This window comes from Rhinatrema bivittatum, chromosome 1, assembly GCF_901001135.1.
Source record: "Rhinatrema bivittatum chromosome 1, aRhiBiv1.1, whole genome shotgun sequence".
Classification (NCBI taxonomy): domain Eukaryota; kingdom Metazoa; phylum Chordata; class Amphibia; order Gymnophiona; family Rhinatrematidae; genus Rhinatrema; species Rhinatrema bivittatum.
Window position 1 is genome coordinate 603,110,091 of NC_042615.1, and position 14,055 is coordinate 603,124,145.

At 39.8% G+C, this 14,055-nt stretch overlaps 1 protein-coding gene across 2 annotated transcripts in view; it reads right to left on the reverse strand.

Moving 5' to 3' along the window:
• Positions 1–870: 870 nt before the first annotated feature.
• LOC115100886 (sorting nexin-2) overlaps positions 871–14,055 on the reverse strand; it is a 144,792-nt gene continuing 131,607 nt past the window's right edge. For both annotated transcript variants that reach the window (XM_029619957.1, XM_029619938.1), the window contains 3 exons: positions 9,870–9,950; positions 9,669–9,740; positions 871–1,360 (listed from right to left, as the gene is read on the reverse strand). In XM_029619957.1, coding sequence (XP_029475817.1) covers positions 1,310–1,360; positions 9,669–9,740; positions 9,870–9,950 — 204 coding nt within the window. In that variant the 3' untranslated portion in view covers positions 871–1,309. The remainder of the gene's footprint in view (positions 1,361–9,668; positions 9,741–9,869; positions 9,951–14,055) is intronic.

A 14,055-nucleotide genomic window follows, 5' to 3' on the forward strand; every position in this document is an offset into this window, starting at 1 on the left:
TTTACAAAAATAAATAAATAAAAATTTACAATCAACACAGCCTTCCTCCACCCTATATTTCTCCCAGAATCCATTCAAAAACAGAGATATCTACCCCATTAAAAAAAAAAACACAGGCAACTGGAAAAAAACTCCACACATTTCTCCCAGACCTCACTACCATACAGAAAAATTTTCCATATGGCAATAAACAAAATTAGAGACACTTTTTTCTAATCCATGGAAGCAGCAGAAACAGTATCTGGTTTAGCAGCAGTGGCACTGGTGACAGTCTTAGGGTGTTCCTGCTCGGCAGTGGCCAGTGGCAAAAGAAGGCAGACAGTCTTAAAGATCAGCAGTCCAAGGATAGCTCTGGTTTTCTCTGTGGATGTCAAAGGGCCAAAATGTCTGCTGTTTATGACACACAGAGGCACACTATGTTGGGCCTTTGATGATGTCAACATGCAAAACAATGGAACTCTCTCAACCAAATTCCACTCAAAGGATTAGGATTAAACACGAGCAGGGCCAGCATGTGTGGCACTTCTTATAGCTCACTGCTCTTCCTGATAACATAGGCAGGGATCAGGGAATGAGACAGTAATTCTGCATTTTCAGATATGCCATAGGGGCCGAATTAAAGTGCTCCAGGTTTGGCCTGCACGTCAGTTTGCCCACCTTTGGTTTAGGAGCCCTTCCCCACACAAGGCAGTTCATTCTCTCAAGCACCTTTTCAGACTGAGCAGCAGCATCCTGTCGGACTTGTCCTCCTTAAAGGAGCGGGGACAGTGGCATTCAGAGCACTGTAGAATTACCTAGGCTTGGTCTGGAAAAAATGCTTAATATTTTTCATAAAATACTTCCATGTTAAAAGCAAGACAGACATGAAACTATTCCACAAAGGTACATCCCTTTATTACTGGAATCACAAAATCATGATTTCTGTACAGGAATGTGGAAGTGAACATCAATAAATGCAACTTTAATTGTGTTTCATAAACATCAGGTAAATAACATAGAATGAATTATAAAGAAAAAAATAAATCTTAAAACTTTGTCTTGCACTGCACCTTTCAATGCAAGTATTAAGACATAGTAGTGCTCAATTCAGCAAAATATTGCAGAACATCATGCCACAGTCCATTTAATTCCAAGAGGGGCAGGACATGCAGCTGTGTTAATAAAATGCTGTAGTATATAAAAGAAGCCACATCTTAATAAAATATAGTGGTTTATTTGAATGATTTTTTTAAATGCAATTTTACTGAAGAATTCAGCTTAATAAGGATCAGCATCCAATATAGTATTCTCACATGGTATAATCTTCTTCCTAGGCAATGGCTTTGGCTTCAGGTAGAAATGCTTCCCAGTATTTTATTAGCTTGGGAAAGAAAAAACAAACATACATATAGTTAACCTAAAGAACACATTTTTTAGCAATTTCAGTTGCATATGTTTGGCCAAACTAGAGGCTACAGTAAAGTATCTAGCAGTACCAATGTTTACACTCTACAGCCTATTAAGAGCTAAAAAAATTACTTTTTAAAAACGTTATATTCAATTCAACCCTACCGTCATATTTACGTAAGAGCTGAAGTAAAGTTGCCAACCTGTAGTAGGTGCAATCCAAAGTCAGCAGGGTGACACCATTCAACAGCTTTGATACAGAGCATCTTCTAGGACATTCAGGAAAAGCATTTTCTGGCTATAAGTAGGACTTCCTGCACAGCTACTATTTCACAGAGTCCCTCAGTCCTATTATTCTTTAACTAATATATAACTCCAGCAAGGGACAATGGAGAGTACATGGGACTGATTGTGCTGCTCTCCTGTGAGAGAGTATCTGTTATAGGAAAGCAACTTTACTTTATCAAAGGATAAGCAAGATGACCAGTCACATATGTAGAAATCCCTAATGAATGATTGCCTTCAACAGAAAAAGAAAAAAAAAATTAAACCATCAATAGATGTAAAGATTTTTGTTGGATAAAATCTTGTTTTTACGCTTTTTCAGAAAACATTCTATTACAAAGGCAGCAACCCAAATGAAACAGGCCCTATGGCAGATCTTCCCAAACCTTTTCTGGGCACCCCCACAGCTGGTCTGGTTTCCAGGATATCCACAATGAATATGTATAAGAAACGTTTGCATACACTGGATGGAGAGCCGGAGTCTGCAAACTTATTTCATGCATTTGGATATCCCGAAGACCCAACTGTTTGTGGGGTCCCCAGGATACATCTGGGAAGCCCTGCTCTCTGAGTAATGGAGTTGGATTGTTCCCCTCAAATAGACCAAATCCACTGTCATGTCTACAAACAGTGTACTTTGATTCTGCATGTCCAGTGTTGGGAATTGCCCAACCAAACTGAATTCTTAATGGACAGCTTCTGAAGGAAGGCATGGAAACCAAACTGTCTTGGCCAATAAGGAGCTATGAATTCCTTGGTCTGAGTCTTAAGATATTTTTGATCAGAGGTACTGAAGGATATGTCCCCCAATGAAGAATGAAGGCATCTGAGTCTAGGTCAGGAATTTCCTGTTCAGAATGGGTATGATCAGATCTCTCTCAGGTGTATGCCACTCAAAACATCTTGTTTACTATATTCTGATTTAAAGACCACTATGAGGATTTGAGTCCAACTGAGTGTGACTGCCAGAATATTCTTTTTTCCTGTCAGGAATGTGGGCTCTGGTTATCACATGACAGATGGCACAGGTCTGTAACTAGATAGTTTCCTGACAGGAAGGAGTGATCCTGCTCCCCCCTTACTTATTCAGTAGAACGTGGCTGACTGTATAATAACTTTGTGGGCCACTTGATCTCTTGAAGACTTTTAAGCATTCATCATAACCCCAGAAAAATGATGTGATCTCTCTTTTCAAGTATAGACCAAGGGTCCTGGGTGTGAAGCCCTTGCATATGAAGTCCCTAGCCCATGCTGAAAACATCTGTTGTCACAAAATTTGATGATGTAGAATGTAGAAGGGTAACCACTATGTCCAGATTGTCTTCGTGATTCCACATACCAGTCTCCAAGTTCTCCTGTAACAGTGATGTGCTCCTAAAGTCCTTGAGTGCCTCGATTCCAATGGAACTTTAAGGCCCATTGAGCTCGTCTCGTATACAGATGTGTCATGGGCATGACATGAACATGATATGAAGTCCAAGATCTACAACATGCCCTTGGCCAATGTCTGCTGAGTAACTCCTTCTGCTGTGGTGCTAAGTCTGTAATCCTGTTGTTGAAGACAAAGGCTTTTGCCTGGGAGTAGTGGCTAGTAGAGCCCCAATGAATTCCAACTGGGGTGATGACTTAGGTTTGATTTTGTGTCATTTATAAAAATCACTCAATTTTAGTGCCTGGATGATGCCGTGCATGTATATGATCAGCCCTATATGAGATATACTCTTGACCAATCTTTCAAACAGGGAAACACATGAACCCCAATCTTCCAAACATTTTTTGAATGCCCATGGTACCAATGCTAGGCCAAAAGGCAACATACAATACTGAAGATGGGACTTCCCTAGAACAAAAACACTTCATGTGACTGGATATTTTTCAAGGCCCTTAGGTCTAGGACTGGATGGTGGTATTCTGTTTTCTTCTGCACCATACAATACTTGGAGTAAAATCCTCATCCTCTTGCCTGAGGTAGGGCAGACTTTACAAATTTGATTTAAACATTTTTTTTAATTATTAAAAAAAATGTATAGCCTACACTATCTCCAACACTAAGCTCTGGAATTCATTGCCAGAGATGTGGTTAATGTAACTGAGTTTAAAAAAGGTTTGGATAAGTTCCTAGAGGAAAAATCCATAAACTGCTTTACAGCAATGAAAAAGCAATAGCAGCATGTGATTTGTATAATGTTTAGGTACTTGCCAGGTACTTGTGTCTTGGATTGGCCACTGTTGGAAACAGAATACTGGGCTTGATGGACCCTTGGTCTGACACAGTATGGCATATCTTATGTTCCAGGCAGAGTACAAAACATACATAAAATAGGCCATCCAAAATTACTATAGGAAGGAAAAGTACTCTATTTCCAAAAATTCCTTAAGTAAGGGAAGAGATGAAATGCTTGCTTTGATGGGCGCTTTGATGGAATTTTCAATAGGGATACTCTAATTTATAATCTGGAGAACCCAGCGGTTGGAGGTTAGAAGGTAATAGAGGTTTATGGAAACCTTAGCTTAACATATTGTTTCCATGGATCTCTGCTATGCTGAGATTGCATAACCCTCTGTGGGCTTTAAGATAAACACATCGTGGGCTGCTGGGGATTCCCTCACTATGATCTACTCAATTATTGGAGACTGGTGAAATGGCTCTCTCAGTGCAGGGCCTGTTTTGTGGAACTGCCAGAAACACTGAAAATTTCACTTGTGCACAGTGATTTAAGCTTCAACTAAAGGCACACTATTTTCAGCAAGCCTTTGAACACGAGAGTTAGAACACTTTGTTCGCCCGATTGGCTGGCTTACTCTTTTACTGTCATTAAAGGATCATGCAGGCTGTGTATGTTTTCATGTCAGATTCATGGCTGTATGTTTTTAGATAATGAATGTTTTGATGTTCTCTGAACATTGGATAGAGCAGCTAATAAATCCTTTTAAACAAAACAAAACAAAAAAAACAGGAAGATTAACTGCTATAGAGACTGAAATTCTGGCTATAAGTTCTGGATCCAATCCAAAAAATTGTCCCAGGTTTAGACTGGGTTGTTGCTTGGGGTTTTGAGTCTTTATATGTAAGACCTCAAGGTCTGTTGCTAATGGGAATGAGTGGATGGAGGAAGTCATCTCTTGAGGAAAAATGTTTCCTCTGTGGCCCAGCTCCATCTCTTTGATTTGAAAGGTAGTTTGACGGTGGTAACAGGTGGTCTAAAGCACAGAAAAGAGATCTTTGATGAGATCCATTGCTTCCTTATCTTGTCCTCAAAGAGATTCTCTCCACTGCATGGCATGTCTGCAAGCTTGTCCTGTACATTTTCTCTCATGTCTGCAACCATGAAAGCCTGCAGGAACCAATAGCCTGGTAAAGGCTCTAGATGATGCTTTGAAATCATCACAGGTCAAGCAGACCAGATATTTTCCACACTCCTCATAGACATTCGGTCAGCAAACAAACTTGTTTTTCTTGAGAAATGTTTGTGCCCCTCCCAGGATAGAATGCATGGATTCAACCATGTACAGCTGACAGGATGTTAAGCAAGACTGAAGCATATTCTTTCATTCTCTGTTTTCCCATAAAGATCTAAGAGCTCTTTTCAGGCTGAATTTGACCACAAACATTTGGTAATTGGACTGTCAAATCCTTCAGCAGTTTGGACATATTTGGTGTCTGACTTCTTTACAACAGGAAGTAATGAGAGTGGGATCTCCCCCATTCATCCTGCAGACATTAGTGGAGAGGCACTGCCACCAACTCTTTAGGGGCATTGACATGTTTGAGGAGGCCTTGCAACGGTGCCCTAGGCTCACCTCAACTTCTAAATTAAAGAGAATGGCCTCATCCATTCTGTGAACAAAACCTGGAAGGATAAATCTTCAGAGGAAACCTATTATTCACCCACAGAGTAGAGGAAAAGGATCAGGGGGCGATCAGGGAAATAAGATTATTCTGGACCCTAGGACTCTTAAGACTCAACCATTATAATGAAATATGGTAGCACAGATCCTTGAGCATAGGCTCAGAAAGTTTATAAGATGACTGCTTGGGCACCACCACCAAAAGTTGCTAGATAGCTGGCAAGGTTTCCCTCTCTGACGCTTTGACACAGTGCCATGGTGAAGGTCTCAAAGACCTGTTCAAATCAGCAGTGCAGTTGGTGCTGAGGTGCTTGGTGATGGTAGCTCCACTTTTTGAGGTGCTAAGTGACAACCTCTATGATCTTGTTGTCCAATTTTTTCTCAAAGATTGCAGAGACCAACACTGGAGTGGTCTCAATAGGAGGGGACAGGTCCACCTGGATCCCCAAATGAGATGTTCTGATGGCAGTGGTTCAGACCTTTGGACACTAACATGACTCAGTCTCAGTCTGGAAGGATGAGCTCACCTCCTGATATAGTGAGGGCAAGTAGCTAGAGATATATCCCTGAATTGACTTGTACACCCAAAGGATATCAATGCCAAGGTTTCACAGCCTTAGTCCTATGCTCAATACACTCTTCAGATCCAAGCTTGATCCAGAAGAATTCTTTTCATGGGCAGAGTAGGAAGGTTTTTTGTTCCTGGAACTGTGCTTCGATCTTTGCTGTGAAGATGAGTACACGTGTCCCTTCAGTGCAAACTGATCAACAGTACTCACTGTGGCTCCTGGGTCCTCTAGAATTGATTCCTTTGGTGCTGGTGAGGTAGTACCGGCATTTTAGTTTGCAGAGATGATAGAGTAACTTCATTCTCCATAAGTTGGCTCTAGCCCCATGCAAAGCACGCATACCTCATAATGGTTTGTGCCGACATCTTGTGATTGTGTCCTTTATTTACTTTAATGAATGGAACTTTGGGAGGAGTTTAGGACTTAGGATAATGCACCATATAAGTGTTTTTAAATAAACTGTAATGGGGGAATATTTTGAAATCACTGGCCTTCACAGCCATGGTATGGAAAACAGAAGAAACAAAACCTAAGGATGAAATCTTTGAGTGAAAACTTGACCAAGACTCCTTAAAGCCACAAGGGAAAAACTTAGGACCAAGTAGTTGTGTCAAAAAATAAACTATACTTCAAAGGGCTGAAAAATCCTGCCTTAAACTATGGAACAGGAATAGGGAAAAGGCAACAAGAGGATGCCCTATTTGTAAAAGAAAGTTTATCAGTGAAGAGAGGACATACCAGAGAAAGACCTACAAATACTACCACTTGCAAAAACAAGAGTGAGGGGACTCAGCAAGATGTCAGCAGCATGAAGAATCAAATCTCATATAACCAGAAAAGCTTTCCCCGAAGGCACTGGTTGGCATCATCATAAAAGTGTGACTGGTCATCCTACATGTCCTTGGATAAAAAACGTTTAGAGAAAAAGCTAGTGGTTCACTAGTTTGAATATTTTATAGAAATTGGAAAATGTAATTTCCCACTGCCCTAGATAATGCACGCATTTTACAGGACATCTACTAAACCTTGTCATTCACCATCCCAGAAACAGTTACAAAACACAGATACCAGAGACCCAGCACTTCTTGCTAACTAGTACATCAAGCCCCTCTCTCAAGGTAAATTTCTGTTTTTCATTACAATGTTGTTTTATTAAGACAGCAGTGTTGCTCCCGATCTGCAACAAGCCGTCTGCTTGCAGTAGGAAAGCAAACACATGGATTTAATTATGTCAGTCTTGCTTTGCTCTAATGCAGTTGGGAATTAGCTTTAATGCTGTAAACAAGAGAGTGAAACATGTGACAAATTTGGTTTAAAGTGATGTGTTCACTCAAAACTAGACTTTTTCAGTAACTTCACTATATCAGTTGGCCTGTTCACTTTGGTTTTGTGCTCTGACATTCAGAAGATAGTAAAGAACATTTATAATACACTGAGATTTTTGCTTTTAAATGAAGGAAAGAATGAAAACAATATGTTGCTACTCTACAGCTCAGGAAAGGAACATAAAAATAGTTATTACAGATGCTACAAACTAAAAAGATTTAACCTAGTTATCTTATATATGCAACAAAATTAAAATATGTATCAAGTACAAGGGCAAATGAGTGCATAGTATGGCCTCCTAGTGAAGGCAGAGAAAAAGAGAATAACAAAACTCATGAAAACATGGGATAAGAACAGAAGATCCCAATTTGCAAAAAGCTGAAGGGAAAGCAAGAGATTAACTGGGGTCTATGGCAATGCACCAGGAATAAAAATAGGCAAACTAGATGTGCCTTACAGTCCTCATCTGCCATCATATTCTATATTTCTAGTTTCACTTGTGTAAGGATGAGACAACACTAGCAGCAGTCCCAACAGCTGTTATATTTAAATTAAGAGAAATCCTAACAATTAGCTGTTGAGTCTCCAGCCTCTTCCAGTTAGAAGCAGACAGCTTGACCACAAGGGAACTGCATAGAATCTGCCTGCAACAGAGGCATCCTTTTTTGTTTACATGAACAGTGATTTTCCTTATCTTTAAAAGGAAAAAAAGGAATCCTTAGTGCAAAGAAAGATGCATTAATTCTAGTTGAAGGTAACTAAAACAAAGCCGGAAAACAGAATTCCTTAAAATATTTGGAATGCACTGAGCACTCTGAGTTATAGACTAAACAGAAGGAATCCACTCACAAAAAAGTCCAGGATACCATCCATAGTATTAAAATAATCTATGACTCAAATCTTACTAACTGTATACAGAAGGTATAATTACCTTCAGATTTCAAGCTGTCTGCCTCTCTTTATTCTAAGTATTTAAATGGCAACCTTTGTGATAAGGTGACCAACTGATCATGAATGAGTTTCATAGATGGCTGACTTCATGTGTCCTGGAACTCTTTTCATAACTAAATATTTACATCTTTTGCTTTATTGTACCAAGATCTTGTATGTCAAAAAGGTATACTGTACAGTGGCACAATGTCTCTATTCACACATCATGGCTCACTCCAGAACCAGGTGTATATGCACCACACATCTGACCAATAAGTCTCACCTCTGAACAATTGTTAAAACTCTCCCCCCCCTTGGGGGCAGTGAACACTGCATCTGCAACATCTCCAGTCCTGGCCAACCCAGGGAGCAGAAATCAACTTTAGCAATCATATCCAGATCATCTGCATGGTAGCACATGCCACTGCACCATCAGGCCAGCACTTGAACAATTGTTTTAATGAATAGTAATGTTTCTTCTTCATATGTAACCTTTTATCCCCCTATTGAAATATGTAAGCCGTTGTGATGGCATTACCGAATGATGGTATATAAAACTCAATAAATAAACAAATAAATAAATCCATCCCCTCCAGGCCAACAAACACAGAATAAGGATTCAGCAACCATCATGATCAATGCAGGTGAAGGCCTGAGGCTGCCCCAGAGGTAAAAACAGTTCAGAAGCAAAAAGAAGTCTTTATTTCTTGGGAATATGAGTCGGACTTCTGGTGGAATGGTATTTTTGGTTTATGCTCACTACTTTTCTGCCTTTGTTTTTAACAGAATACCAAATTTTTCCACCTACTTATTTTTATTTAATATAATCCAACTAAAAAAAATAGTTGTATTCTTCATGTTTTACTTTTACTCTTTGCCTATTTGTACACAAGAATCAATGTATATGTTTACTTAAAATGTTAACTTTTTTTTAAATAACATTTTGCTTTCCATTTTTAACTTATGGACATCATGTTCTTCCACATTAGCTTCTTGTGGTAGCACTCATGTACATCTAAGTATTTGCTGCATAGAAATAGAATTGAAATAGCCATTTATCTGTATCTGTAAAAACAGAGAACTGTAAACCTTAAATATGAATAAGCCAAGCCGTTACAACTATTTTTGTACATAAAGTCTGCTTTTGAAATATATTTTAGTCGCTATTACTTTAACACTCTAGCTCCCTCAATAGCAACCTGCACTACAAATGAAATATATGCATACCAAAACTGATGGCATAAACAAGTCCTACACAGACTGATAGTCAATACTACAGGAAGAGGTTAAGCCTCCAAGCAGTTGTAAACAGATGTGACTCACCTGTTGTTGGGTTTGAACTAATGATTCTAAATACTTAATTATAACAGTTTTAAAGTCCTTCACTCGTTCTTTCTGTTAAAAAAATAAAACAAGCATTTATTTTTGCAGAAATGACAATTCAACTTGACAAGCTCCGCCCCCGTTCTACCATAATTAAAGGGAACACTGTTCTCATGGAATGTGCTAACATTTCATATGTACCTCAAATCTTCCCACTTCCTTGCGTATAGTTTTGGAGATCTGAATAAAGTCTCTCTCTCCTTGCTGAACTTTTGCTTCCCACTGAGAAAGAAAAACAAACAGCTAAAAATTTCATACGCTCAATTCACATGATACAGAAAAGAAAAACAAGCTTAAATTGAACATTGCTGCAGCAGTGAGAATACAAAACACTCAAAGAAGGATGGTGACTTTTTACTGCTGCCTTGCCAGATTAAAAAGGCCCAATTCTGCTTAGGTTGGACTTTATGTGGGAGGGAAGAGGGGAATTTATCTTGGAAAACCAGTGAATAGCACAGTGACCTTCCATAAAACCCATTTCCACATATGGGACTTGTCAGAATAGTTCCAAACATATCAGGACCATGACACAAAAAGTACTATAAATCAGAAATACCTTCAGAGATAAAACTGGCAGAGAATGTTGTCAAGGATAACATATAATACCCATCATGCCACTCCAAGTTCAAATTACACCTTCCTTTTTGTTCTGCAGACCAGTCCCCCACCTGCGGGATATACCTGAGCAGTACCTAGTTTGGGAGGACCATAGTTCTGGTCTCCCCCAACACTAATGTACTAGACCTTAACTCTTCTTCTAGCTGCAGGTTTAGTCTGCAATGCTTTCTGAATGTGTTCCAGAAGGACCACGTCACTACCTTGCAAATATCTGCCCAAGAGTTTGCTTATGCCCTTGTAGTGTGCGCACACAGCATTCTCGAGGCCTGCTTACCCTGTGTGCAATATATACTGCTACCAGTAAGCTAGTGATGCTTTGGACGACATCTGGCCCTTTCTTTGCTCCTCTAGCAGGACAAACATCCTGTCCGTCTTTCTAAACTCATTAGTTACCTTCAGGTAACGCAAGAGTACTCTCCAGACAGCCAAAGATGAGGAATATTTTCCTGGCTTTCCCCCTTTCCATTTTTGACATTGCTGGTAAAACAACCTCTTGGTTTGTGTGGAATTCTGACACTACTGTAGAGAGAAAAGATGGTACCGGCCAAATGGAAATCCTGTCTCTATGTATAGCCAGGTATGGTTCCTTTCATGACAAGGCTTGGATTTCAGAAATTCTCCTGGCTAAGCATATAGCCACCAGGAAAGCTGCCTTTCTGCTTCAAGTCCCTTCAATAATGCCCCTTTTCAAGGGTTCGAAAGGTGCCATGGACAGTGCCCTCAGAATCACCTCCAAATTCCAAATGGGTATCTTGCCACTGCTTTTAGAAAATGTGCAATATCTGGGTGTGCGCCTAGCAACGCCTTCTGTAATTGGTCACTAAAGAATGACAAGGCTGCTACCTGCATCTTGAGGATGTTCAAGGATAGCCCTTTCTCCAGGTCTTCCTGCAAAAACTGTAAAATATCTTTCAGCTGTGCTCTATCCGGGGTATTGTTCCTCCTTTTGCACCACCTCTCAAATAGCTTCCAGACTCTCCCATAGGCCTGGAAGGTAGAATGCTTTCTTGACTTTAGCAAAGTGGCAACTTCTTCCTTTGAAAAGCCCCTTCTGCTTAACCTGTCCCTTTCAATAGACAGGCTGCAAGACAGTATTGACCTGGGCATTCCATGGCTACTGGGCCTTTCCTGAGCAGGCCTCTGGATTTCCCTAGTTTCACTGCACAGTCTCTGTTTAGCCTGAACAGGTCTGTATACCAAGGATGGATGAGAACCTGTGTGTGATATGGGGAGAGAGAGAGAGGGGGGGAGAGAGAGAGAGAGAGAGAGAGAGAGAGAATAAAGTGCGTCCCCCTAGCTCCTTAATCCTCAAATCTCAGGGTGACTGGAAATCAAGAATTCCCAGGGATGACCAGCGGGGGCCTTTAAATCCTTATTAGTTTTAATTATTGGGTAGTGTTTGATGTGTGCAGTTTTGAAATATTGTATAGGTGCTTGGGAAATTAAAAAAAATATATATGACTAATAGAAGTTATTCTATATGTCAGTATTTTTAAAATATTCTTTTATTAGTTATAATTGATGCTTTGTTTCTTGATTTTGTTTTATGAGGAATGGTGGTCCTGTTTTTCCATTGTTAAGAGTCTGGCTTCTTGGGGTTTCCATTTCAATTTTTGTCTGCATATTGCTGGTTCTAGTTTATGATCCTTTGTTCTGTATTTGGTGAGAGTATGTTTGCTCTGTGCATGTGACCAAGATGAGACACTGTGCTGGGCGTGTAGTGTCTTTGTGGGGATCTGTAGCAATCTGGTTTGTTTTGTTTCCCTAGTAGGTGGTGTATTGATATTCTGGGACCCAGTGTAATAATTATAGTGCTGCTTTTTCACAGGTAGGGCTCATTTGAGTCTTTGGTGTTACTACTGTTATGTTATGATAGGTTTGTTATATAGCTTTTGAGTATGTGGGATTTTGTTTTGCAAGGTTTTGGGTTCACAATGTGTCTGGCAGTGGAAGGAGTTTGTGCTGCTATTAGTGTGAGGTGCCTGTCTGGATGTGGTGTGGTATCTGCTTCTCTTTGTGTGAAGCTGATTGCTCCCCTTCAGCAACCTGAAGAGAATCCAAAATGGAATTTTGAGTTTCTGGCTGGCACTGTGATTGCCTGATATTTGGCAAAAGGATCAACAGCAGATTGGTTGGTGAGAGACTTTGACATATATATGGTGGGTCTACATGGGCAGGAAGGAGAAGCCATGCAGTTGTGGCTAGAGAAAAGTACAGCGCATCCTCAATGCGTGGCAGGAAGACGAAGCATTGGCCCTGGGCCAATGGACCACAGGAGGAGCAAGTGTGTTGCTCCCCCCACCCCAACATATGCAGGAAATGGTGTGGCATCAGCCCCTGTGGCCTCAAGAAGAGGAGGCTGCTTTCTGGACTACTGATGGGAGGAAATAAATGTGTCTGATGGGGAGGGTGGAGGAAATGAGCATGTACGTGGTGTGAGAGCGCACGTGTGTGCATATATATGAGAACGACTGAGCAACAATTCCTCTCCTCTGCTAATCCACAAGAATTTCAGAGCATCTGGAAACCAAAAGATCCCAGGTATGAACAAGTAAGGGTTTATCTTTTTGTTTTAAGTATTGGATGGTGTATTTGACTGCTGTTTTGAAATATTTTATTGGTTTTGGAAAATTTATATGAGTTTTATATTATTGGATATTCTTTTGGTCAACTTTTTTGAAATATTTTTATTAGTATGGTTTTACTTCTATTGATTTATATTTCCTGATTTTATTGTTTATGTTTTATGAAGAATTGTAATATTTCTGTTTTTCCATTGTTGCACTGCATACATAGTCTGGCCTGATATGGTTTACAGTTCAGTTTGTGTCCGCCCATTTGTATTATTACTTTATGAACACTTTATTCTGTATTTGGTGAGGGTCTGCCTGTGTTCTGCATGTGTGATTGAGGGTAAGTATTCTGCCTGCCTGGAACTGCCCTATGCAGACCACAGCTTATCTTGCTGAGGAGAGGTGAGAAGGGGTACCTGTTCTTACTCTCTTCCCTTTTTTTTCTTTTTTGCAGTTCCCAGTTATCCCGTTAGCCACCACCTAGCTAGAAGCAGAGAACTACAAAGGAAACTTCCAACTATCCCATAATATATAGCAAAGTGATGTAACAGGTGGTGAAAAGTTCTACTGCTATGTAGAGGGACTGGTCTGCAGGATGAAAAGGAAACTGTGTTGGGAGAGGGATGGGTTTAAAGTAGTATATAATGGATAAAATATATATTTATATATATATATATATATATATATATATATATATATATATATATATATATTTTATTTTTTTTTTTAAAGTGGAAATCAAAAGTTATTTAAAAAGAAAAAAAAAATCTTGGTCTAAAGCTACTGTACAGGGTCAACTAAAATATATAGTCATACAAAACGTTTGAGAGGAAAGAGTAAACCTGACATGTTCTGAAGCAGCGATCACCCACTTATCCTCCAGTATAGAGCATCAAGTGCAACTGTATAGTACAGTAACTGCATTAGCAGAAGGAAAGAATGGTCACAGAAAATAAAAAAAAAGCAATAAACCCAAGAGGAACCATGGCATGAAAAGAACATTGTGGTAATGACTTTTGGTTCCTGCAACTCCCTCAGCTAAGCTGGAGTGCAATAGGGATGTAGCCAGTTTAAGGTCCAGAACGAGAGGACACAAATGGGGTTCTATACAGCAAGAACTTTCTACCACTGAATAT